The 24,414-nt window shown below is 50.3% G+C and overlaps 1 protein-coding gene across 1 annotated transcript in view; it reads right to left on the reverse strand.

Annotated features, from left to right (window-relative positions):
* The window catches only part of TMPRSS5 (transmembrane serine protease 5), a 22,927-nt gene extending 4,837 nt beyond the window's left edge, over positions 1-18,090 (reverse strand). Inside the window, exons 1-2 of the mRNA XM_080567677.1 lie at positions 10,221-18,090; positions 8,459-9,880 (exon numbers count right to left, since the gene is read on the reverse strand). Of these exons, the coding sequence (XP_080423803.1) occupies positions 8,459-8,701 (243 nt within the window). The 5' untranslated portion in view covers positions 8,702-9,880; positions 10,221-18,090. The remainder of the gene's footprint in view (positions 1-8,458; positions 9,881-10,220) is intronic.
* Positions 18,091-24,414: the final 6,324 nt, after the last annotated feature.

A 24,414-nucleotide genomic window follows, 5' to 3' on the forward strand; every position in this document is an offset into this window, starting at 1 on the left:
GTTACTCAAAAGATCGATGAATTTTTAATGCCATTTACTCGAGGAAACTCCCATGAATATTCCATGACAGCCCTGCCTCGCAGGTTCGGGCTGAGGCTTGGTGGGGGAACCTGGCGGCCCCTGCAGCTGCTGCCCTGCGGCGGGGAACAGAAAACCAAGTGGTCAGGACCCCACGGGGCCCCCAAATCAACCCTGCCTCTTTCCTGGGAGCTGCTGGGCCCTACCCGGTGGCTCCGGAGCATCTCCTCGCTGCACTGAGGACTGTAGATGGTGCTGGAGGACTGGGGAGCCCGCTGGGAAGGCTGAGGCAGCCGCCCAGGAGCTGCTGAGCCCCCTGTGCTGAGGGTGCCTGGGTTGGGGGCTCACGGAGGTGCTGCAGGAGCAGCTCCATCGTCCCCTCTCTGCGCACCCCACACCCAACCCAGCACCGACCCTTGCAGGAGCTGGACGAGGATCTGGGCTGTGAGCGGCCGGCCAGCGGTCCCAAAGGGCAAACACCTTCCCTGCACACACCAAAAGGGAAGAAGCTCAAGAAGCGAGTGCCTGTGTGGGAAGAGGGCGAGAGCCAGCTCCAAAACGGTGCCTCAGGAGCAGGTATCAAAGCCGAGGCACATCTCAGCCCGTGCTGCCTCGCTGCTCTGAGTCACGCGTCTTTTCCGCACTTAAAACTCATTAAAAGAAGATCAATATTTCTATCAATTCTGCCTACCTGCAATAAGAAAGTAGTGACTAAAACGAGAGAGCTTTCAAAATTAAACACTGGCACACGCGTGTGAAGGTGGGAAGGAGAAGAGCATTACAGCTTTATCTCCTGATTCCCACCATCCTGCTCTGGCTCTGGCTCTTTAGAGACCTAAGATAAAAAAAAAGCAGCCCCCACCTGCGGGTGCTTGGTGTTGTTTAGAGGGAAGCTGGCAAAATCCTGGGGTTGCCTCCTCCCTGGCCAGGGCTGGGTCCTCAGCTCCCTTGGGCTCTCTGGGGAGAGCAAACAAGGCGATGTGGCCACCAGCTCAGGACATCGCCTTGCCTGAGCCTCTTGTTGGATCATTTCCTTCCTTACCTCATTCCTTCTCTTTCTCCCTCAAGTCCCCTCTCTAATAAAAGTGCCTCTCAGTGAGATAAGGCAGCTGCTGTAAGCCCATAATGAGAGAAATGGCCAAAAGCACCAGCCTAAAACCTACCTAATCCTGGTAGCAGCCTGCCAAATCTCATCACGGATAATGAATCCTGGATGTTCTGATTGTGGCTTCCCAGCAGTGATGCTGTGGTCAAAAAAATAAATAAAATTAAAAATCAACAGTAGCCCCCCCAACACCCTCCCTCCCCCAACGTGTTTCCTAACCCCTTTTCACCTCCTTTTCCCCCTCCCCACCTATTACCATCTTTAGGGGGGTTTAGCAGCAGGATCACTGGGCACCTAAGGGGTTCAAGCACCCTTGCAGGTGGGGGCAGCATCTCGGCGAGGACAGCTTTGTGCACAGGGCTCCTGGCCAAGCTCTCCGTGCTCTGCCACCAGCTTCAGCAAGGAAGCCCTGTTGAAGCTGATGGCACCACGTACGGAGGGGCTCCAGGTCAAGGGTTTGGGCTGTGGTGTGCGAAGGGACCGGGGCCTTGGTGCCAACCCCATGCCCTTGGACTCGAGCATCGTCACCCCAGCTGGGTGCACGGGGTGCAGCTCAGCCCTGATGCCCTGAGGGCACGCAGCGTACTTCATCTGTCTGCAAGTCCCCGGAAGGGGGGTAAAGCGGCTGGCCCTAGACCGGCTGTTACAGTCGTGGCAGAGTTTAATCTCAGACTTGCAAAACGTCGCACTCGTGTCACCGTAAGAAATAAGACCTGCCAGAGCAGATCTGACTAAATCATTCATCTCGCCCTGCGTCTCGTCTCCAGGAGAGGCCAATATCCCAAACCTCATAACGGGAAATTATTCAGTAAGACTCTTTTTAACCCCAGGCAGTGGGGTGTAGTGACACGAAGGAAGATAGTTTATATCTTGTATGCGTTTACCCTGTCTAATGGAAGCACACATCTCTCCATATTTCATATAAATGTCCAGTCCTATTTGGACATTTCCTCGGAATAAAAAGTTGTTACTCTAAACTTGACACGTTGTCACCTTATTGTTCATTGCAATGATTTATTCCACATCCTCTGTTGTCGGAGTGCTCATCCCAAAAGACAGTGAATAAAGTCCTGTGTAAAATAATTTCTTAAGGCTGAAACCAGCAGGGAAAGGCTGGTCCACAGAAAGAGAGCACACAATGCCTCTCAGAGCTGCTGGTTCCTGCTCTGGACCACCCTGCCCTCTGGTCCTGGCTCTGTAACCTGTTTTTGGAGGCTGAAGGAGAGGAAGGGGCATCACAGCCTCCCCAGACACCAGGTTGGGAAGATGCAGCATTCAGGCTATGCAGCGTGCATGGCCTCACCCCCTGGAAGCTGGAGACAAGATATTTTGGGGTGGCTGCCCCATGCCGTGCCACTGAGCCCCCTTGTCCCCTTGTGCCAGCCCCGTTGTCACCAGGAGATGTCCCTGGTGCCGGGCAGCCTCAGGCATCGCCCCTGCCTGTGAGCCTCCTCCCTGGGGCTATGTGCTGCTGGTGATTGCAGAGCTGGGGGAAGGCAATTTCATCAAAATGAGTTTCTCTGTGGAAGGAATTGAAGGGAGAAACTCCCGTAATAACCTGCTAGGATCATTTATTTAAAGAGCAGCTGGCACCGCATGAAGCGAATGGAGACAACTCGGAGGCAGCTCTCTGCAGCACCTTCCTGGCGCCGGGGCAGGGGGCAGGAGCTGTGCCTGCCCTGCTGGTGCCCCAAACGCGGGCTCCTTCCCCGTCCCAGCAGTCACCAGACAAGGGACAACAACCCGCAGGGCCTGTGAGTGCCTGTCCACCCTCCCACACACCAGGGAACACGGTTGGGCCCTGGATCCTCATCCATCACCCAATAAATGCAGAATTTACAGATGTCAGGGCTGAAATGGTTTCATTAGCTGTATCATGTTCTGGTGCAAACACGCCCTGAGGGATTTCTTCTCAGAGAAGAATCAAAGTAGAATAATTGTTAAGGAGCAATTAATATTATGTTCATTCTTCTCCATCTCCAAACATTTCGATTGGTTGCTTTGCAGTCTGACCCTGCCCTTACACGTTGCTGGGGACCCACGGAGATCCAGCAGGGAACAAAATGAATTTAAGAGCAGAGTGAAAGATGTCAACATCCGTGTTCATGTGCAGGAATTCTCAAAACTCTCACGCACAATGCCTTTTACCCCGAGGCCCCCCCGCCAGAGCTGGAGCTGCAGGGAGCACACCTTGCTGCCACCCGGGGCCGTGCGGAGCAGGAGGGAACTGGTGGGGCTGCAGCTCCAGCAGGAGGCAGGCACCAAGGTAAGGTGGTTGAGGCGGGCAGGATCAGCAGCAGTGCCTGGGATTTGTGGCTGGTGCCGCTGCCATGCAGTGACACCGACCAGCCTGAGGTGCACCCGGGAAGAATGCAAGTAAATCTCACATTGTGCCCTGCCGAGGTTTGCAGAAGAAGAAACGCAGATGTGTGACAGTTCCCTACAGAGCAGCTATCTAAGAGCAATCAAGAACACTATGGCCGGGTTGAAGTTTAGCTAATAAACCCTTTCATAAGACGGCACTAAGCACCACGAGGGAGCAGGACAGCAGAGTGCAGTTGGACACATGCTATTATTCCATCAGAGGACAGCTAAACAGTCAGATGTACTTATCTGGATCCTAAAAGCATCCTTGAACATACAGCCTGCAGGTACTAGGAGTGCATTTACATTGTTATCTCATTTTTTCTCATTTCCCTGTGCAAGCTGTAATGCAGGCACTTGGCATGCTGCAGGACCATGGGCACCTGCCTGCATGGCGTGCCTTTCACCCTGATGGTAGCTGAAAACAGCCTTCCCTCTAAGTGCTTTTCGGAGTGTGACACTGCACGGGTTATTGGCACTGAGAGGAGGCAAGGCTTACAATAGATTGCCTCTGGGGCTGCAGAAATGTCTGGCGTAGGGACAAAAATACAGACCCGGGGGTGGAAAAACGTTCCCGATGCACCTTGCTTATGTCCTCGTCAGCCCAGGACCGTCTTCCAGAAGTGCTCGACTGAAAAGCACCTTCTGCACGTCCATGTGCAGCCCTGCCTCATCTCTGCTCATCAACATATGCTCTTAATGCCTTTATCAAACAACATCTTAAAATTGTTGGATTGCTGGCTCCCAAGACTCCTGTTAGCAAGCTGCTGCAGAGCCTGAGAGTTCTGCAGGTTCGAAACGTCCTGGATTTCACGGGCTTCATACTGGAGTGCACTTGCAGCACAGCTTTTTCCTTTAAGGAGTTTTTCCTCCCTCTTTTCAGTTTGTTCTCCTTCTAAGTGCATTTATAGCCTGCAATCATTTCTCCTCTCAGCCTTCATTTCACCCATCCAAACAAGCTCAGCTTCGGGGAGCCCGTTCCCCCCTCCCGTTCCAGGTTGAATTCACCGTCTTCGATATGAATGACCCATTATGCCAATGAGGTTTCAAGTCTATTAACATCTCCTCATTCTCCTGGGACCACCTTCCTTGATGCAACTTTTCACAGCCCACTGCGCTTCTATTCTTACCCGCTGAGAGCCCCTCACTTACTGCAAACATTACCATTACTCACTAAATACATGAGCTTTCCTTTTCTCCAACCGAAATCATCTCCCGGATTTGATCAGGAATTGTAAATAGCTTAATTTCCTTCTGAAGCTCAATTGCTCAGGGAAGGGAGGGAGCATTTATTACTCATTTAAAACATCCATCCTGGCTCTGCTTTCCCTGCTGTTGCTCCAGTGGTGGAAGAGATGCCCTTCACTAACTCTGAGGGCAGTAATCTGATAAATTATATGCCTGGTCTCTGACACCGTACGTTAAATCTGCTTTGAAAGCTCTCCTTTTGGGTCAGATTTGTTCAGTGCAATTACACAACTACTAATTGCATTTCATCGGAGTCCAGCCCTCTCCAGCACATTGAGTTTTCCACCCTGGTTCGTCGGTGTGAATTTCAGCCCGTTTCCTTCAACAGTGCACACACCCTGAGCAGAAAGGGCTGAAATCTATGATTCTGTGATTCTATGAAATCTGAGCAACAGTAAAGGCAAATCCTACAGCAGCAGCAGCTGCAAGCCTCCATCTCCAGGTTCTTCCCTGTTGTCGCTCGATTCTTTACTCATCACACATCCTCAATTCCCCCCTTCCGTGGTTAGAGGTGGATGCAAACCCCTGGCACAAGAGGCAGCTCTGGGCAGCTCAGCAGCCAGCTGGAGGGGACTTTTGGAAGTCTGAACAGGAGCCCCCCACACCCCCATGTGCACTGGGGGGTCTGCAGGTTGCTCCATTGCTCGAGCAGTGCACAAGCTTTGAGGCCAATAATCCTTGCTGAGCCTCACACCAAAACCAAAGCGTGCGATTTCAAAGCCTGCTTAGCATCCAGGAACCCCCTGAGAGCTGTATTTTAACGCCTAAAGCAGCAAAACAGAAGAATTAAATCAAAATGCGTTTTGAATAATGAACAAAAAGAAGAAACAAGCTTGCTATGGGCTTGGGGGCCTTGAAACCAGGGAAATACGGGAAGAGAGCAGGGGAAGGTGTGTGGCCCTGCGGTGCAGGATGCCCGTGGGGCAGAGGGCCGTTCCCACACCGAGACCACCGACAACTGCTCAGCACCAGGGGCAGATGCTGCACATATGTTTTCTTCTGTGTTTGTTCAGTGTAATTTTGCTAAAGGCTTTTTCTTGCTACCAAGAGCATGTCGACTTTTGTCATTACTACCTGCAGGCTGAGTGCATGTTGGGGTTCAGTACTGCGATCCTACGTGGTACTGGTGGATGGTTCAAGAGCTCTACAGCCTTCACCTTTTCTGCGAGGAGATGCTCCAGCCCCATCCACAAGGTGCCATTTGCAGCAAGGCCTCCCCAGGGAGATGTGGGAGCAGGAGGAGCACCAAGAGCACCCCGTGAACTGGAGCTGCTGGGAGCGAAGGAGGGCCAGGTGAAGGATGCCTGCAGTGAGCACTGCCTGCACGCGCTGCTCGTTCCTGCAGCCCCAGGGTGCTGGGGAACCTGGCTCAGGGCGAGGAGCTCTGCTCGCACCACCACTTGCATGCTTTTGAAAGCAGGCAGCTATTTCCCCAGCTCCGCAGCCTACATGCTGCCCTGCAGGGATCTCTGCAGCCTGAGCAAACACAGCAGCAAGGACAGCATCCGCCTGACCTGCAGAGCCCCCAGCCTTCTGGCAGTCCTTCCACCCCATTAGCTTCTCCTTTCCCCTGGGAGCACAGAGGAGCAAGGGGCAGCGAGATCTCCATCAGCTGTCGGAGGCTGCAGTCGCAGCAGATGCTTTCCCCGAACCCCTGGCCCTGCCCTCGCCTTCTCCCCCTCTGCAGCACCTGCGAGGGCAGCGGGCGCTCACAGCAGCACCCGTGGGACACAGCTTTAGCCGCAGCCACCCGGCCTGCTGCAGGCTCTGCTCCCTGCAGTCCGTGCCAAAGGAGCAGAATTTGCCCATTCTGGCTCTTTCTGAAGGCCTGAGGAGAGAAGTGTTAGGTTTGCAGATCCCTGCCTGCGTGCTTCCCTGGAGATCCATCTTTGGCAGGGCTTTGGGTCCGTGAGGTCTAAAATCTCCTCACAATCAATGTCCTGCCAGAAGGTTATCCACCTGTAAACACGGATAGCTCTTTCAGTTCTCATTAGAGCCTGCTGAACTCCCGGTAAAATTAACTCCATGCACTCGAGGGGAGCTTCCACGTTCTCTGCATGGTTAACCTGACAGCGGTCCTGCAAACCCCTCAGTGCTCAGCGCGGCTGTTCCTCGCTCAGCACCATCAGGGTGTCTCCAGCAGCAGCAAACACTTCTCTTGGCTATCCAGGTAAGAGGTCACTAAGGTGAGGTCATCTTGGGGGAAAAAAGGACGTTTCGATGCTTCCCCACGCCAGCGGCATCACTCCTCAGTGCTCGCATCCTGGCGGTGTGCGGGGGCTGAGGTCCCTGCCCTCCGGAGGGACAAAGCCACGGCCAGCGTGGCTGACAACATCTGCCTCCAAGCTCACACTCGTACTAGTTTTTAATCCACATTATGGATCCTAATTAGCTAATTATACATTTTAATTAGAATGTAATTACAGCCCCTGCTTATGTAAATAAACATACTGGCTGTAATCACTGAATTATGAAAAACGGCTACGAAGTGTGGACTCCGTGAAAGAGAAAACCCCTTCAGAGAGCTTCTGTCCTGGTTCAAGCCCCTCTGAACGTGCCTGCACCGAGCTCCAGGATTACGCACCTCAGTCCTGCAGCCACAGTCACACCAGGGTTTATCTGTCTGTGGGAGATGGGGATTTTTCTTTCATTGTGCAGTTAAGAAGGAAAAGGGAAACAGCATCACGCTGCTTTGTTTAATGCGGTTTTAAGGCCCTTAGCTCGTGTTTTTTGGTCTCTTCTATTGAAAGGGTGGTGTCATTTTATAATCCGCCTTTTCCATCATCACGGGCACCAGGCGCTGTTATGCAAAGTACCAGTGAGAGCTGGACACACGCAGTAATCCCCTTTCATCTCCTACACTCGCTTGAAGTGTTGATGTATAACACGGGGAGCAGCGAGCAGTTCCCTGCAAAGCACCCAGGAAACAGGCACAGAAAGAGCCTGCCGAAATAAAAACAAACCTTTCTGGAAAAGGATGAAGAGCCGAACTCTGTCAGATGGAAACAGTTCACACACACAAAAAAATGGTCTGGAGTTGAAATAAGTATCAGTGGATTTGACCAGCTCACCTCCAGTGTAGGCATACCCTGCGTCTGTCTTTACATCCTGCATCTGATACTCTACATCTGTGCTGAAATGGAGCTCGTGCCACTAAACAGTACATCTAGGTGAGACAGGAATGGTCAGGATGATGATGGTAAATATTAGGAACAAACCGCAGCCCCGGTGAGCAACTCTCCAGCTCCCCTGCCAACAAACTCCTCCTTCACCGCCCGGAGAGTCCCAGGGGAAAAAAAAACCTCCCAGCCCCATTCGGTCTGCATCTCGCTTCATCACCACTGAGCCGTTCATCATCTTCCACATCCTTCCCCAGCTCCAAAGCACTAAGCCAGGCAATAACATGTGCTCAGCATTTCTCCCCGCAAAGGACTGATCTTGTTGTGGCATAAATAGCACAGTTTTAGAATAATGGGCTATTATTTCCATCCTATTTCCAGTGTGACTAATTAGCACGTTTGTTTTGGTAGGCATAGTTTGATAACAAAGCTTTGCAAATGGACCGAAGTTAGGGCTGTATTAGTAATTAGATTCCCAGTGTTTAATAGCTTATCAGCAAAAGAGGCTCTCGTGCTGCTCAGCCTCGAGGCACAATCGCAGCGATGTCGGCGTGCGTGGAGGAGGGCAGAGGAGGTGGGGAAAGGAGGCACGTGAAGACATTACCTGAGGTGACTTCAGGCTCCCGGGGGAAGTTTCCAGCCAAGTTAGGAGCTGAAGATCTCTTCGTCTGTGGGATGAAGTGGAGCTCACACTATCCAAAAGGTTCCGGAACAGATGAATCCAGGGAAGCGACATCGGTGCCGAAGGGACAGCACTGCCAGCCCTTTTCCCGCTGCTGCAGGGGCACGGCTCTGCCCCTGCTTCTCCCATGTGTGCCTGCAGGTCAAGTTCAAGACCACAACACATGAAACACGCCCCTTTCAGTTCTTTATAGAAATGGAAGTGGGACCAGCTGCGTAGGCACGAACACAATCTAGCTGGTGCACCCCTATTGCTTGCCAGATCAGGTAATTTTACTGAAGCAGCCCAAGCGGTTGGCTTCCCTTACCCCTGTTGGGCAGCAAGGGGCTCGTGAGAGCATCGGCATTTCTGGTGGTGCGGGTGGACATGGAAAAGGTGCCCAGCCCTTTCTGAGAGCACAGGAACAGCAACCGCCCCTTACCTGTGCTATCAGCCAGGACAGGGCTGCGCAGCTCAAGGAACAGCTGATTTACGTGCAAGTAAATGCCTCAGTTTCAAACCGAAAATAATTATTTCCAGTGTTTTCCGATTTCACACATCTTCCGAGTTCAGTCCAAATCTGAGCTCTGCTCCTTGAAACAGTTTGCGATCCAATTAGTCAAGATCACATCAGGCTGGCAGAAAAGCCTTACGTTGCTTTAAATGCTAATTAGCATTCAAATTCATTGTGAGGACCAAAGTGTCCAGGGGTTATTCTATGGACTATTAACACCTTATTCCCTAGTTTTAACTCACACCACTTTCTGACATGGAAGGAGAACGCGTCACCTCATCCCACTAACATTTCTACAGCAGGTGTTTGACATTTTCCACAAATATTCCTAATGGCAGAACAAACGTAATTAAAAGAACAAATAACGTAAATAAATAAATAATTGTGTAATTGCTCCCAAAAGTGCTGAGCTAAGGAGGAAACCAAGCGGAATGCTAAGAACAGAGCTGCCCGGAGCTTACCAGTATTAGCCCCAAGGCTGAATTTCCAACAAAATCCGCAGCGGTACACAGACACAGCTCAGGTTGGCGAGAAAAGTTCTCCTGCTACCAGGGAAAACATCGCTTTTGTCAGCGGTGCGATGATGGAGGCAACCCCACAGGGCTTTGCCTCCTTCCCCCTGCCTCAGAGCAACAGGATTTGGCCCTTGGTGTGCAGGGAGCGGGGCCTCAAGGTGCTGGCCTCAAGCTGATGCCTCCGTGTAGCACCACGCAGGATGGTGCAGCTCTCCAGGGTGTGTTTGCACCCCAGAAAAGATCCTGGCCCAAGGCCCTCAACCTGCAAAACTTCCCGCGAGGCTGCTGCTGATAACGGGCTTATTGCTTCTTGCTGGCAATTTCCAAGGTGCTTATCTAATGAGTCATTAGAGACAAATAAAAAATAGGAGAAAGAAATTGACTTAGCACTTCTTGCAAAAAAATACTCCAAGTGGAGAATTTTAAGTAGAGCAAACCAGAGCAATTTTAATAATATTAAACTTAAAGTGACAGCGAAATGAGTGAATACAAAAAAGCAACAAAAACCCAAATATATATAAACCATAAGGCATTGTGAGAAGAATATGATTAAGCTTTCGGAGTTACACATTCAAAATTCAGACAGCGCTGGGAATGAGATTTTTTTCTCTTCTTCCCAGGTTAAGAAATACCCTACCATATAATCACATAACAAAGGCTATAGAATAATTCATACAAAGGGAGCTGGCGCCTGCAGCCTTCATCCTTCAGTGCCTGGTGCCCAGCCCTGCAGCAGCACGGCCACGCTTTCGCTGCACGGTGTGAGCTGTGCATTTCTGTGCTCCTGGCTGCAGGAGCCTGCTGCTCGGATAACCCCCACGGCCACTCCACCGTCCCTCCTAATGCTAAAAAGCTGCTAAAAAAGCAGCCGGGGAGCGAGGGGGCTGTCCTGAAGCTCTGGGAGGTGGAGGAGGGACGCCAGGAGCTGCTGCTGGAAGAAGGACTGCCCCCAGCAGTGCCCCTATTTTTCTGGGCAGTGAAAGAAATATGCGGCTAAATGCAGGAGCAAATTCCTTCCACGGTGCAGGAACACCTCTTACATCTGCCAAACACTAAATGAATTGCAGCTCAGCAAGGGAATATGCTCCAGAATATTGCAACAAGGTCCGAAGTGATGTGAGCTGCGCCCTGTGCCCCTTGGCTGGTTTTTCTCCGCCTCAGGTAGAAATCACAGGTTTGTAGTGCACGAAGAAATGCGAAAATTCCCACATACATTCCCTGCATTAATTTTCATTGTTAGAGCAGTGACAATGACAGCGAGGATGCACAGCTGTCAGGCACGGATTAAATCTCCCAGCAGTGTGCGGAGCAGCAGGAGGCTCTGCTGGGGCCGGGCAGGGACCGGCCGCCCCCAAAGCACCCCCGGGAACCCATCGCCCAGGGCCAGCGCTGCCCTCGTGACTCTGTGTCCTCGTAACTCATTTGGAAGATGTCGATGGAGCAAGAGGAAGGAAGGATGGTGACAAATTGCCCTGTTTTGCATGGGGAATGGTAGGAAATCAAGCAAGGTTGGTTGCTGGGAGGTCCTTTCACCCTCCGTGCTCGGTGTTCACACTTGGGAGGGAACAGCGCTTCTCGGCTCTCTCTGGGGGTGTCTGGAAAGTGATCTGTTGGTGCTGCCAATAAAATGGAGCAGCACGCCCATGCGTGTGCAGGAAGAGAGGTTGGACTGAGCTGAGGGGCCTGGGGGGCCAGGAGGGCTTGCATTAATGAGAGGCCCATCTCTGCGGAAAATGCAGGCAGCCTAGGAAAGGTGTGCCTGGCACAGCTCTTTCTGCTTTTCACTTCTCAAAGATGGCCACAACGCCAGGCCACATCTTCAGAGCACCATCAGATCAAAAAGAGCTTTCTACCCTCTCATTTTCGGGCAAATCGTGGCATTTCTCTCGGCTAAACGTAGCCTAGAGGAGCCGGCTGCTACCAGCTCCTCACCTGTTATTAAGGGGTTCTTAAGTTTTGCTTGTGCAATAGCTCTATCGATCACAGCAGATAATTGCCTGTTAATGACGGCGCTCCATCCCGTGTTCTGCGGGAGCTTTGTCACTCCTCTGTGGGTGAGGTTTGCAGCGTTTGATAAACTGCTGCTTCATGTTTGAAAGCCTCACGGGTTTGCTTTGGGTCCGTTTATTTTTTCGAGTGAGTTTGGAGTGATGTTTACATGCAAACCGTGATTGCAGACATTAAATCAGTTTTCAGCTCGAGCTGTTCAGCTGATGGTTCAGGAGACAGAGAAAAAAACATAGCAGGGACATGGGTTTTTCATCACACATGGGATGCTCTTTAGTGCCTTGTACTGCGTGGCAAAGGGCAGCAAAAGGCAGAGATGCACGCAAGTGGAAATAAATAAGGATATCATTACTGAAGTGCTTTGTTTGCCACTCCGCCATATAAATAATAATAATATACAATAATAATAGCACAATATTGCCAGATACCAGGGGGATTAAATATCAAATTAATATTTAGCGTGGTTTGGATTAAGCAGAAATAACAGCTTTATGATTAGAGTCTGAAATTGCTGCTAATAATGACTGATTATGCTGCTGCAGAGGAAGAATTATAAGCACTCGGGGACAAGTAACCTTCCCAAAGTCATTAACAGCGCAGAGCAGAAAAGTGCTGAGAGGACCGAAGAATTGCCTGCTCCCAGGCAGAGGGGCAAGGTGAGAGGCTGTGATCGTGATTTCCAGTAGCTCAAATGGGAGCTGCTGGTCTCCGTGCCCACAACTGAAGTATCAGGGGAAAGTTAAACCTCTGAGCAAAACAGGGAAAAAATCCTTCCCCCGGTCCCGCTGTGCGAGGGAGTGATGCAGACTCATCTCTCTGCATGGGACTTTTATCCCCTGGATGCAGAGAACTTGATTATTTGAAATGGTTTTAGCTGTAACTTGGCAAAGCCTCGCCTTTCTGCCAGTTTCCAACTCATTAGGTTTGTCTTCATGAAGTTTGCCACCTCCACTGGGCTCCTCTCGACAGTCTATTTTTTCAGTTTATTTTCCTCCCAAACCGCTATCACTTGGCAACACGCAGCAAGGCAGAGGCAGCAAATTCGTTCTGCTGTGTAAAGCTGGAAGCAAAGGGGAGAAAAATCCTGGAGGGAATCCCCAGGGCCGCTGGCTGCAGGAGGGGGCAGGGGCAGCTCCCGGTGCCCACGCACCACCAGGGCATTGGCGATGCCCCCGGGGGGGGCATTTTCTCCGTCGCCTGCCAGCTCGCCCAGGGCTTGTTGAGCATTTTCTGGCCACTTTTTCACCAGCTGGCACCCTAGAGCCAGTTTGTTGGAGCAGACCGAATTACAAATTGGGATGCTAAGGGCTCCTGCTAAGCAGACACCTGTTAAAGCTGCAGCACATGCTAGAGCATGAAGACGCTTGGTCCACTGCTAGGTGGTGGGAATAAAGCTTCAGCGTATTTAACTGGTGCTGAAAAGCGTAGGCAAGAAAGGAATAATCTCACCCTGGCTTCTTCTGTGCCATATTCTTAATTCTATTTGACATTGCTTGATTCTCTAGAGCCTTCCTATGCTTCTCCTGCAGTGAAATCCCTCTGCAGAGAGGGGAAGTTGGTGTCAGTAACTATCCCTCATTCCTGGAACAGAACGGGGGGAGGCACCCGTGCGGAGCCGGGGTGCTCTCTGGCTCTTGTGCTACGATTTGGGAGCAGATGTGTACCCAGATGGAGCAAACTCCTCCTCCTGCAGGTTCCTGTGCAGCCCTTGCTAGAAACAATGCAAGTCTGGGTGCTGCCAGAGCACGGGGAGGGAGATGTTCATCCAGACGTTGCTTTAGAGGACCCAGGTGGCGAAGAGGAGAAAGGAGAAACTGCCACGAAGTCCCCCTCTGCTCGCAGCTGTTGGTTTATCTGCGGACGTAGCACATCACACCGCTCAAAGCAATGGGAGCACATCACTGATTTAACTGGCAGAAAACACTCTGCTTCCAGTAAACCTTTGTAAGCACTCAACTGATAACAAAAATTAAAAACAAGCATCCCTCTAGAAACGTGGCAAATAGCTTCATAAGCTGATGTGTGTCTGTTACTGGAGTAATTAACGTTCTCCTTTTTATTTGACTACTGTAAGCTAGCCAGTCAATAATGTCAGTAATGACAGGTTGTTATAACTGGGATGTATTTTTTTCCAGTATATGTGCTGATATTTTATTTAAACAGATCCGCTTTTGTGTCATTCTGACTCGTGGAAGGTCAACGATATGGAGATTTATGAGTGCCAATTATGTTTATTAATATTTAATCAGACTCCGAGCTAAATCGTTACTATCTGGTTACTGCTTCCATATGAACTGTAGCAGCGAGACCCAGCCAGCACGATAGGAAGTCAGAAGCTTTGGGAGCCAGGAGCCGATGCAGTGCCAGACTCACACCGTAAGCGCCGCACGGGCGGTGTCCCATGGCCACGTCCGTTCGCACAAAGAAGCTGGCGTGCCTCTGCTCTTGTGTCGGGAGGGAAGACGCATGGGAGGTGCTGCTGCTGAGGCCGGGGGGGCTTTGGAGACCTCCCCGTCCTTCCCGACCTGCAGCTGGAGCACCGTGACCCTCAGGTGTCTGTGCCCTCCTGGGCAGAACAGTGCACCCAGAGCAGTGGAACTGAGCAGAGAGAGGTGTGTGAGGCTTTGAGGTCCCGGCCATGCCCAGCCGTGGCCCCATGGATGGTGCCCCTGGATGTGCGTCCCCAGGGTGAGCCTGGCGGGCAGGCAGCCCAGCGGATTTGGTGTTCCTCGTTTTTATTGCCGCATCTTCTTTCATTTCCCCTTAGCTGGGAACAGTTTCAGATAAACACCGCTTGACATTTTAAAGGATGAATTTTTTTTTTGCTCCCTGTAATTACTCCAAATCTCCAGGAAAGCCTTAGGCAGCTCTCAGCCTGGATTTCTCTTGCCAGCTGGAGTCCCTGCCTCTTCAGCAGGGGCGGAGGCTGCCTGAGCTCGGTGCTTCCCCCCAGGGCTGGCACCCACAGCGGGTGCGGAGCCGTCCAGCAAAGAGCCCACCCGCAGAGGGGGAAGATGAGCAAAGGGAAAAGTCAGGAGGAGAAAAACGGTACAGGATGGGGTCTCTTGGTGGGCAAACTGAAATCCTTCTTTTTCCCAGGATGCACAGTTTGTGGGCTCCACCGTGCAGAAGGACAGAGAGGGAAGGAGCGCTGCAGCAGGTGGTGCTTTGGCAGTGCTGGGCGAGGGACGGCTGACACCATGCAGGGCACCTATGTGCACGGTCACCAGGCGGGGCCAACCCACCTGGATCCTCTCCAGGGCCTGAAATAAACGCTCAGGACTCACTGGCATGGCCAGCATATGCAGGCCAGCCTGGCCAGCAGATTGCAGGCAGAGCACAGCAGATAGAAGTGGCCCATTTAATTACAGCATCCTTTAAGAGCTCCGGCCCCAGGCACGAGGCACAGCTTAGGAGGCTGAGCGCGAGGGAAGTTTCTCCAATGCTAGCAACACGCTGGTGGCTAATTGATTCCGCTGCAGGATTAGCGATGAAAGGCAAGCCGATGGAAACCTCTCACTGAATGTTCTCTTTGCCTCTGCATCTGCCTCACAGCAAATACCAGTAAGATGTTTTGTGATGTATCGGGCTCTAAGATTAAGATAAGAAGAATCAAAGTCGGAAAGAAATCAACATAAACTTGCTAACGGAGAGAATGAGTGGCACAAGGGGGAAGGGGAGACCTAAGGGCTCCTGGTGTTCATATTGCACGGAGTACAGCCCCGGTTTTAAAGCCCTGCTCTGCGTGCAGTAGTGGTGCTGACGGCAAAGGGAACTTCTGATCTGCAGCAGCCTGGCAGGGCAAAATGTGGATGGCATTGTGGTGCAACAGCACCAAGACAAGCTGGATGTCAGGCTGACAAGGGGAAACCTTCTTCTGGTTTGCTGGTCACTTCCAAGCTAGGGATTATCTAACTTTCTTCTAAGACACTGCAAGCACGTTTCTGCTCATTGATTGCTTGTAACTTTGATTTATTTACTGCACCCAAGACAGTCTGCCCAAGGAGCTCGGCTCCTCTGGCTCCAGCAAGCTGCTGTCTGGGGGAGAAGTGCCCCGTCCCTGCCATGACACCCCCAGCCCTGGCCGTCCCGCTCCTATCCGAGCTCGTTTTCCTCCTCTTTGTCCCATCTCAGGTAGGTGATGGAAATTGAGCTGTGCAGCCAGCATACGGAGGGCTCTAATTGATGGGCTCTGCCTGCAAGAATATTTACTGCAACATCGTAATTAACCTGACGTGCAGCCGGAGTGTGGCAGCTGGGAGCTGTGATTCATGGCCGACATCAAGCCTCCGGTAGCACAGAAGCAGGGACTCGTGCCTCTTCCACTTAGCTAATCAAATGAGAATAAAAGAAATTAAGTCTTCAATTAATCTTCCCCCCACCCCTGAGCCTTGCCTTGCCCGTGGTGAGGAGCAGATTCACATCCATTTGCCAGAAGCCAACAGGGAGAGGGGAGCACGGGGGGGAAGAGGCAGATTTTACTGAAACCCCAGCAGCAAGGCGGGGAGAGGAGCATGGGTCGGGGCTGCAAGGCTGGCTTCAGGTGACCACCGCGGTGTCGCTTGCTGCTTTGAGCCGTTTCCTAAGGGCAAAGTCCAGCAAAGCCTCCAGTGCATCCCCAGGTGGGAATAGGTGACCCCGAATCAAACAGGCTACCATGGGGCAGCGATGGGCAAGCAGCAGGACGGCAGGGCGGCCCCATCCCAGGCCGTGGGCATGGCCGTGAGGAGGAGATCTCCTCCTCCTCCAGGTGGCTTCGCAGTCCTCGGCACCAAACGGGGCTGAGTCAGAGGCAGAGCCACGAGATTATTCTTAGAAAATCAATCAGGGGACAGTTCATTTGCTTTGCTGGTTGGCCGCCAAAGGCAACGAAAAAGAAGTTATAGGAAATATGAAATTATAAAGTTACATAACAATTGATGGCTCTACCAGGCATCATTTTCCATATGAATAAAGTTCTGCCGCCAGGTTCCTTAGGGAATCGGGTGAGTGGCATTAATCTGAGTGACCAAGACTCGTAGCATCTACACATCCAGGTTCAATTGCTTTGACGGAGACTGAGGACCAATGTCACTGAAATGGTGCTCGGCAGAAGCCCGTGTGCTCAGTGGCTGGAGGTGTGCGCAGCCAGGCCCTGCACGAAAGCAGCTCCCTGGCCTCTGGCAGGTGACCTGCACGCATGCACGTGTGGTGTTACAACGTGACCGGCTCTTCCTTCTCCCCACTCCTCAGGAAAAAGGCAAGGAATGTTTTCAAACTGAAGAATAAAACTATGCAGATGAATGTCCTGCACAAGCCTGACCTGTGCGGCTGACACCAGACCAGCTGCTCTCTCACTGCGCTGCAGATGGGAAGATTTTGCTGTTTTCAGTGCAAGGACCAGTGTGTCGATAGGGCTGATCGGTGCAAGGCCGTGTCGGATCAGTGTGCCAGGAGCACTCCGTGCTGAGCTGCCCCTGTCCTTCCCATTCTGCCACGAGTCCATACAACAATTCATTTCTAGTTTGATTTTAGGAAGAAAAGGTCAAGGTGAGGATATCTCCGTTCATTTCGGAGCCATATCACAGAGATCACCCCCTGCTCATTTCTGCCATGCTCAGCAGTGCTGAATTTCATCCAGATAGAGAATTTTAATATATGTTCTCCACGTCATTCCGATTCTTCTTTTCAGTATCTGCCATGCCAAGCAAGTGGAAGGAGAGTCTGTTATTTATTATGCTTTAGAATCGGAAATGAAAAGAAACTGTCATGAACAGCTTTGCTGTTGTGTGAAAAAGAAAAGGCTGAAACCTCCGGTGCCGTGCGGCAGAGACGCAAGGCAGCTGGAAGATTTCGCTCAATTATAGTTCAGCTCTTCTGAGAAAAGGGCCCATTATGAACAAAACGTGAGGCAAGAGGGAGATTTCCTTGGCTGGATCCAGTGCTTACAGCTGGCTATTTGGCTGGGCCGGCAGGGCCAGGACTGTTTGAAACGCCTGGGGCGGTGCAGCTCTGTCAGCACGGTGCAGGAAGGCTGAGCTCGGGAGGAGAAACACATGCCCGTGTGTGGTGTGTGATGGGGAGGAATTACACCTTAAAGTGTGACCAGGAAGGGCAATGAGCGTGTGTGTGTGTGGTGGGACTGTAAAATGAACACAGAACCATACGGCAAGCTGGCCTGGGACAGCACCCAGAGCTGGGAGAGCCACTTTGCTCAGCTCTGCGCAAAAAGAGCTCTGGCACTGGATGGAGACTGCTCTTGGTATTTATTTCCCCCCAAAATCCAGCATCCGAATGAAGCTGGGTGAAGAGTTCTCCCTTCTGCCCCCACACGTAGACTTGGGCTCACAATTAAAGTCTGGATTTTAAAATACGAGCCTGTGTTTGATTGCTGTGAGAAGGAAGGGTTCCTGGTGAAGTGCCACCTTCCTGGTGTACCTTCCAGCAGCTGGCAGTGCTGTGGAATAACCCAGGGTCAGCTCCAAAGGAAGGCTGCCATCTAAAAATAAAGTATGGATGAGCTTAATGAAGCTGCAGCATAATGATGCACCACCAAAGCACGTTCCTGTTTGCAAGTTAATCATTAAGTATAATTAAAGATTCAGGCTGTTGCTCTGGTTGTTAAATCAGTCTTCTAGCTGCTTGTAGGGAGCCTCAGGAACTGCTTTTGCTGCTACAATTTGGGGTGGAAACCCTCCTCTGAGAGATTTCCAGCCTGGACAGCTGAGGACGGGCAGGCAGGCTGTCAGCCTGGTGCCACAGAGGCCTGCCTACAAACACTGAAGTGCAGGAGGGACTTTCTCTTTCAGTGGGGGCAGACTTTTACTTGTTCTTTTATCCACACTAGCTTGCCTTCATCTTCCATTTAGAGAGAAGCGGGAACTCCGCTGCAAGCTCAGCGAGAGGTTTCTGCAAAGCAAAGTTCAGTAAATCCAAATATTTCCTCTTGATGATAAATACGAGGTAAAATGGAAACTCGTGTGATTGCATAACACTGGGTTCACTTAGCAAGCTTATCTTATTTCATAGGCTACCGAAGCAAAAGCTCATGGAAATTACTCAAGGCAGCCATGGGAAATCAGGCACCAAACTGATTGGATTCCTGCAGGAGAATTACACTTACACTTTTCATCATTATTGATATAGCTGGCTTCATTCCTTTATGGGCATCTTAGCACTTACTTCTTGTAAGTGTTTGCAGCAAGACCATGAACGTGCTGATTAAGTCATTAAGTCATTTACCACATTGAATCTCCTGAAGTGCAGAGAGCATTGCCTTTCTCTGATATTTTTGCTCTGCTGCTCTTTGCAAACAAAAGGGGTGCCCAGCACCCAGGGTCTGCATGAGACATCTGTGCTTGGTGGTGCAAGGGGCGAGGACACGGAATTGTCAGTAAGGAGCCTCGAGAGGCACCTTTGGAGCATGATTCGTGTTCGTTTGCTGATGAGCGTGCAGAGGGCAGGCGTTCAGCTGCCCTAAGATGTGGTGGGCAGGTGCAAAGAAAGAGATGACAAGGAGATATCACCCTTCATCCTCAAAACCTAGGAAAAGTGTTATTACTTGTGAGGTTTCTGAACTGATAATGCCTGGAGAGAGATGAAAATTTTATTACGACATAAAGCAGAGATCCCTTCTTGCGGGCTGGGAACGGCGAGGCAGATCTTATGGACTGAGAGTCGGCATGGGCAGTCCCAGAAAGTCCTCTGAAAAATTCCCGTGCCTTATTTTAATAACACAAAAAATAGTTATAATTTCTGTCATTTGAATTTCAAATCCAACTGAAAGATCTACCTGATGCTGCTATTTTAAAATGCGATTCTTTCTTCTCTTTTCTTTTCAACCCCCTTTTCAGAACCAAACATCATGTTTCATCTCCAAGCACCGAGATTAAAAAAAGCCAAAACAATTAGTGGGGAGCTGATGAAGGTGACAGGGTCATAATTAGTGCTGTTCCTCTGCATCATGTGTTTATCATGCCAACAGAATCAGTCGCTCACAGGGTGCGAGTCATGAGCTGCAGGAGCACACATGCCTTTTGCAGCGGTAGCACTGCTGGGTTTGTTCTGCAGGGAGCAGAAACGCAAAGGAGAGGATTTTTAAGGTGGGATAGCTTGTTATATGCACAATGAGCACTAAGGGCGGAAGATGTTGGAAGCAAACCCTGCGGGAGCCCTTGCCTGGCACCCCAAAACAGCCTCTTTGGTGTGCAGAAGGCAAACAAACTCACTCAGATACTCAAGACCTGGGGTCAGAAGAGAGAAAAGCCGGCTTCAAGCTGTGTGCACAACGGCATACTCTCAATCTGTGAGGCAGGGCAGTGAGGAGACTCAAAAGTTGCCCAAAAAGGCAACTACTAAAACTGCCCAGCTGGGTTTTGAATGTTTACAGAAGGACAAGAAAATAAGTCTTGGGAGTGCTGCTGGTAGAAATCTGTCTAATTAGCTGCTCGGTGAGCTTTCCAGGAACTCTCTGTCAATAGCTTTTTCTCACTCTCCCCACTCAAGCCCTGATCAAGTAGGGTTCAGCTACTGGGTGCTGCCAGGATTTTGTAAGGACTTGATTAAGCTCCTTAAAAGTATTTTTCTTCTTGTGTTCACAGCTGAAAAATGAGTGGCAATTACCCAGGGAGGGCTTCCCTTACTAATTAGGTCTTGTTAAGTGATTGGTTTGCCTCCCATCCTGCTGCAGATTTTTATACTTTCCCCTGGCGGTGGAAAGCCAGTCGGAGAAAAAGAAACAGCCAGCAACTATTACGTGACCATAAGCAAATGCAGGTCTGGGAGTAGTAGGGTGAGTGGAAAATGAGAAATGCCAAGGCAGTGGAAGGAGCACTGCATGGTATGTGCAGATGGCCACCGTTTCTTACATGGAAAATATATTCAAAAATCGGATGTTTTGGGAGGGTTAAGACCCTGCCTACTTCAGCATACATCAGTCCTCCACTGCCAGGTCAATGATAAGCATTCCCTGATTACATAGTCCTGTCGTTGCAGAGGGCTTTGTGCTTTCCTCTGAAAGGAGCGGACCCGTAGGAAGACCTCCGTGTCATGACATTCAAATTTAAGTTTTCCGCTGAAATCTGACAACTCCCCTGCTTTAGCTTTGCAAGTGTCAGCTGGGCAGAGCAGCCAGCCAAGCGGCAGCCACTTTTCAAATAGTTCCCAAACTAGCTCTATGCTTTCATCGTGGTTTGGCACGTGGCTGCAGAAAAGCGCCCCGAGCACTCAGCAATAACTTTAAATCATCCTAACAATGTGTGCCCTGCTGCAGGATGGCTTCACACTTCAACAGTTATAACTAGAATAGGTACATTGTGGGTTTAATGAGCTCACATTTTTTCACTGATGGCCTGCTCAGTATGCTGAGCAGAACTGGGCTGGTCTGGGGTTAATAGGAGTCCCCGGTTTAGAGTCCTAATCCGAGAGGAAGGAACTTTCCTAATTATAGTCACTGACACCTGCTGGTGTATTCACACTGCCTGTTACGTATACTGCTTAACGTTACTGAGATTTCTTTTTTATAACATATGGGCAAAACTTAGTGCGAGGGACACCTGGGAAGTGGAAGCCACACGTCATCTACCCGCGAGTAATGGCAGTGCTAAAGCAATCTCCGTTCATCTCTGCTCTTACCCAGCTGTTTACATAGCACCTCTGTGCCTCCCAGCCTCACCTGTTCCCATCACAGCCCTCACCCTGGAAGGGACAAGGCGCAACGTCCAGCTGGTTCCTTTGCCGGTTTTTCTGTGCCTTCAAAAGTGTCTTAAAAAGGTACTTTTATGCCAAGAAGGAAAGCAATACCTGAGCGTTTGGGGATGCAGACGATAGATTATGTTGCACTGACCTTGTGCTAGAGACAGAGGACTCAGTGGTTGGGATGCTGGGCACACACAGACTCTGGGTGGCGAGTCAGGAAAGGAAGGATGCCCTTTGTGTGCACAGCGTCATGGTATTTCAGATCTGCCTAAATCCTGGCCGGGATTAGGCATTTGGGTAGCAGCCTTCTGGCTTCCCTGGTAATGTACCCCTCGGTTTCTGTGTTTACCAGAGTTTTATTATTTGTTCTCCTTCACTTGCCTCCCAACAAAATAAACAGTCTCTCAGCTTGGGTGTGCTTTTTGGAAATCACAGTGAAATCAGCTTGGACTCCTGTGCTCGGCCATTAGCACCTGCTGACAGCCAGGGCCACGTGCGGGAGGAGAGGACAGAGGAAAAGCAGAGAGAGAAGAAAGCTGGGGAAGGATTTTTCTTTTCCAAGTGAACTGGACACACGGCCCAAGAGGTTACAGGCAGGATAAAGGCGTGCAGATGCGCTGGGTGCGGCACAAGTACGTGACAGCATCTCCTCCTTCCCTGCTGCCAGCCCGGCAGCCAGCCAGGAGCTCTGCCTGTGAGGGTGAACTAGGCTAACCGTGAGCAAAATGAGCACCACGGACAGTTTTAAAAGAGCGACAGGATTAACACGAGGGTTGCAGCTTCCCTAGTGAAAGGAGGGTGATTTCCTTACAGGCAGTAATGCTCTGCCCTGCGTATCCACGCTGCACAGCAGCGGGATCCGGGCTCATGTCAGTAAGAACAATTCTAACCAGGGGAAACAAAAGCTGCAAAGAAAAATTCTCAAGAGTGGAAAGACACATCCAAAGTAGCAAGGAACAGCACTCACTCTCCTGTAAAACTTCTGGAGCCTTACCTAAAAGTTTCAGTCACAGCAGGGGAGTGTTTGGGCAGCACCAATTGCTCACAGAATGTTGCTGGCAGATCCTAAAGACAGAGTTTTCTTGTTTGTTGGTTCAATAAAAAGCACCCTGTTCTGATATTTATCAGCTGATTCAACCTAAATTACCTCTGAGAATTTCTCTGTGCAATTAGCAGTTCGGTCCCTCTCTTTTTAATAACATACCTATTGTGATTGCAGCACCATTATGTGCTGCAGACTAGGTGGTTAAACCTGAAACAAATGCAAACTAATAGGCAAATTGGTGCTTGGAGATTATCTGCACGTTTTTTTCCTTTTAAAGATCAGTTACTAACTCATGAAACAACCCTTTGCTAGTAATGGAGGGGGGAGGAATCAGTAAGTGGAGACGGTTGCAATGTTCTTGCCGAGATGTTCTTTTCCTCACGCTGTTTTTTTCCAGCATTTTTACAGCAAGTTCAAGCAAAACTTGGGGGAGAGAATAAAAGAAAATCCCGGTCCCTGGGATGTTGGCCTCAAATGCAGAAGACCCAAAGGCAACTCCTGTCTTTTGGGCAAGATCCTGCAAGATCCAACCTACCTAATCAGGCATGCAGCAGTGACCTTTACTGGCTTTTATTGAACAGGAATGAGTCTCCTAAAGGACTGAGGCTCGTCACTGCAGGTGAGCTCTGTGCAAACAGAGGCAGGTCTGCTACTGAACTTTGCAGAGGCTCCCACTGGAGAGACAAACACACACGTGAGCGAGGAGCATCCCAGCACTGTAACCCCTTCTTGCATGCGTTGTAAGCAAGCAAAGGCTGCAGCCTCCACCCTAGCATGCCTTTTAGATGCAAAGACTGATCGCGAGGAGGAGACTTCCTTGGTAGCCCTGCACCAGGACAGTCAAACCCTGCACTTTGTCATGTCAGCTACTCTGGGAAAGATGCCAAGGAGAAGCTTCCATCAGCACCATCACACCAAGGGCTGGGTGAAGGATCCATCTGCACCCAGCAATCTGGCACTCGTGCATGAGTGGAGGAGGAGGCGGTGAAAAGCTCTGGAGACCCTAGGAAAACACCTGGACTGTCTTTAGGCTTAGCTACTAGGCCTTTAGTTTGCTGTTGAAGTTAAAAGTTAAAGCAAAAGATTAAGTCCCCCTAAAATCTTAAATAAAAGATCTCAGCTGCACGTGGCAGATGCTGCTTGTGGGGTTGTTCTTTCCCACTATCCAACCGGATCCCCAATGAAGAACTTCATTAAAGAAGTCTACTACATACAGCTTGAAAGAGAGGCTGAGCTGTGTTTAAGAGTAGGTTTTCATTCCGCTAACAAAGGTCTTTCACATCAAGACACGTGCAGGGTAAGTGGCTTTTGTGTCAATGACGGACCAGGCTGGGTGAAAAGTTGGCACAGATTTTGCATCCTCTGCTTCGACTTTCTCTTGCTCAGAGCATCTCCGGGTCCTGAGGACAGATATTTTAGCATTCCACGGGCTACACTACCACAAGAAAATGCTCCCTATGTACAAGGTGTCCCAATTGTAAGGCAAATGCAGTAACAATAGGAACGTGAACTTGGCACCTGGTTTTCTTCGCGTGACAATTCAAAGGCATAATTTCTGTGACAGTTTCTTCCTTCTTAGAATCATAATTAAAAACTGCACTTCAAAAAAAAAAGGGAGGGCTTTCTCTTTTCCCATTTAAGGGAAGAAAATCCTTTCATGCTCAGTTTAAAAGTGAGACCGTGTGAGAGGGACTACTGGTGGGTGTCCCTCGGAAACAGATGTAGTTGAGTTACTGCCCTCTTGAACAATCCAGGTAAGTGCTTTTTCAAGGTTAAGTAAAAGTATTTATCTTTCCACCCCTTGAGAAAGCATTCTGGGACTTGTGTCAGATGCTCATGCTTCCCCCTCTTCAAAAGGAATCCAGAAACATCCTGTGAATTAATACAAGGCAGAAGGAATACAGGAAGTGACGAAGAAGAGAGGCAAAAGCTCCTGTCTCACCTTCAAGCAATGACTATGCCTAAGCAAGGGCAGGCCGACCACCTCTGCTGTTACCGCATGAGGACATAAATGGCAACACTGAGAGCACAAGCCTCACGAGTTAAGGATCCTACACTGCTATACAAATAAATATACACAAAATGTGAGGTGGAACGTTTGCTGCTTGTGGCTCACCTTCCTTGATAGTTTCATGACACAAAG

This window comes from Anser brachyrhynchus (assembly GCF_964034855.1).
Source record: "Anser brachyrhynchus genome assembly, chromosome: 25".
Taxonomy (NCBI): Eukaryota; Metazoa; Chordata; class Aves; order Anseriformes; family Anatidae; genus Anser; species Anser brachyrhynchus.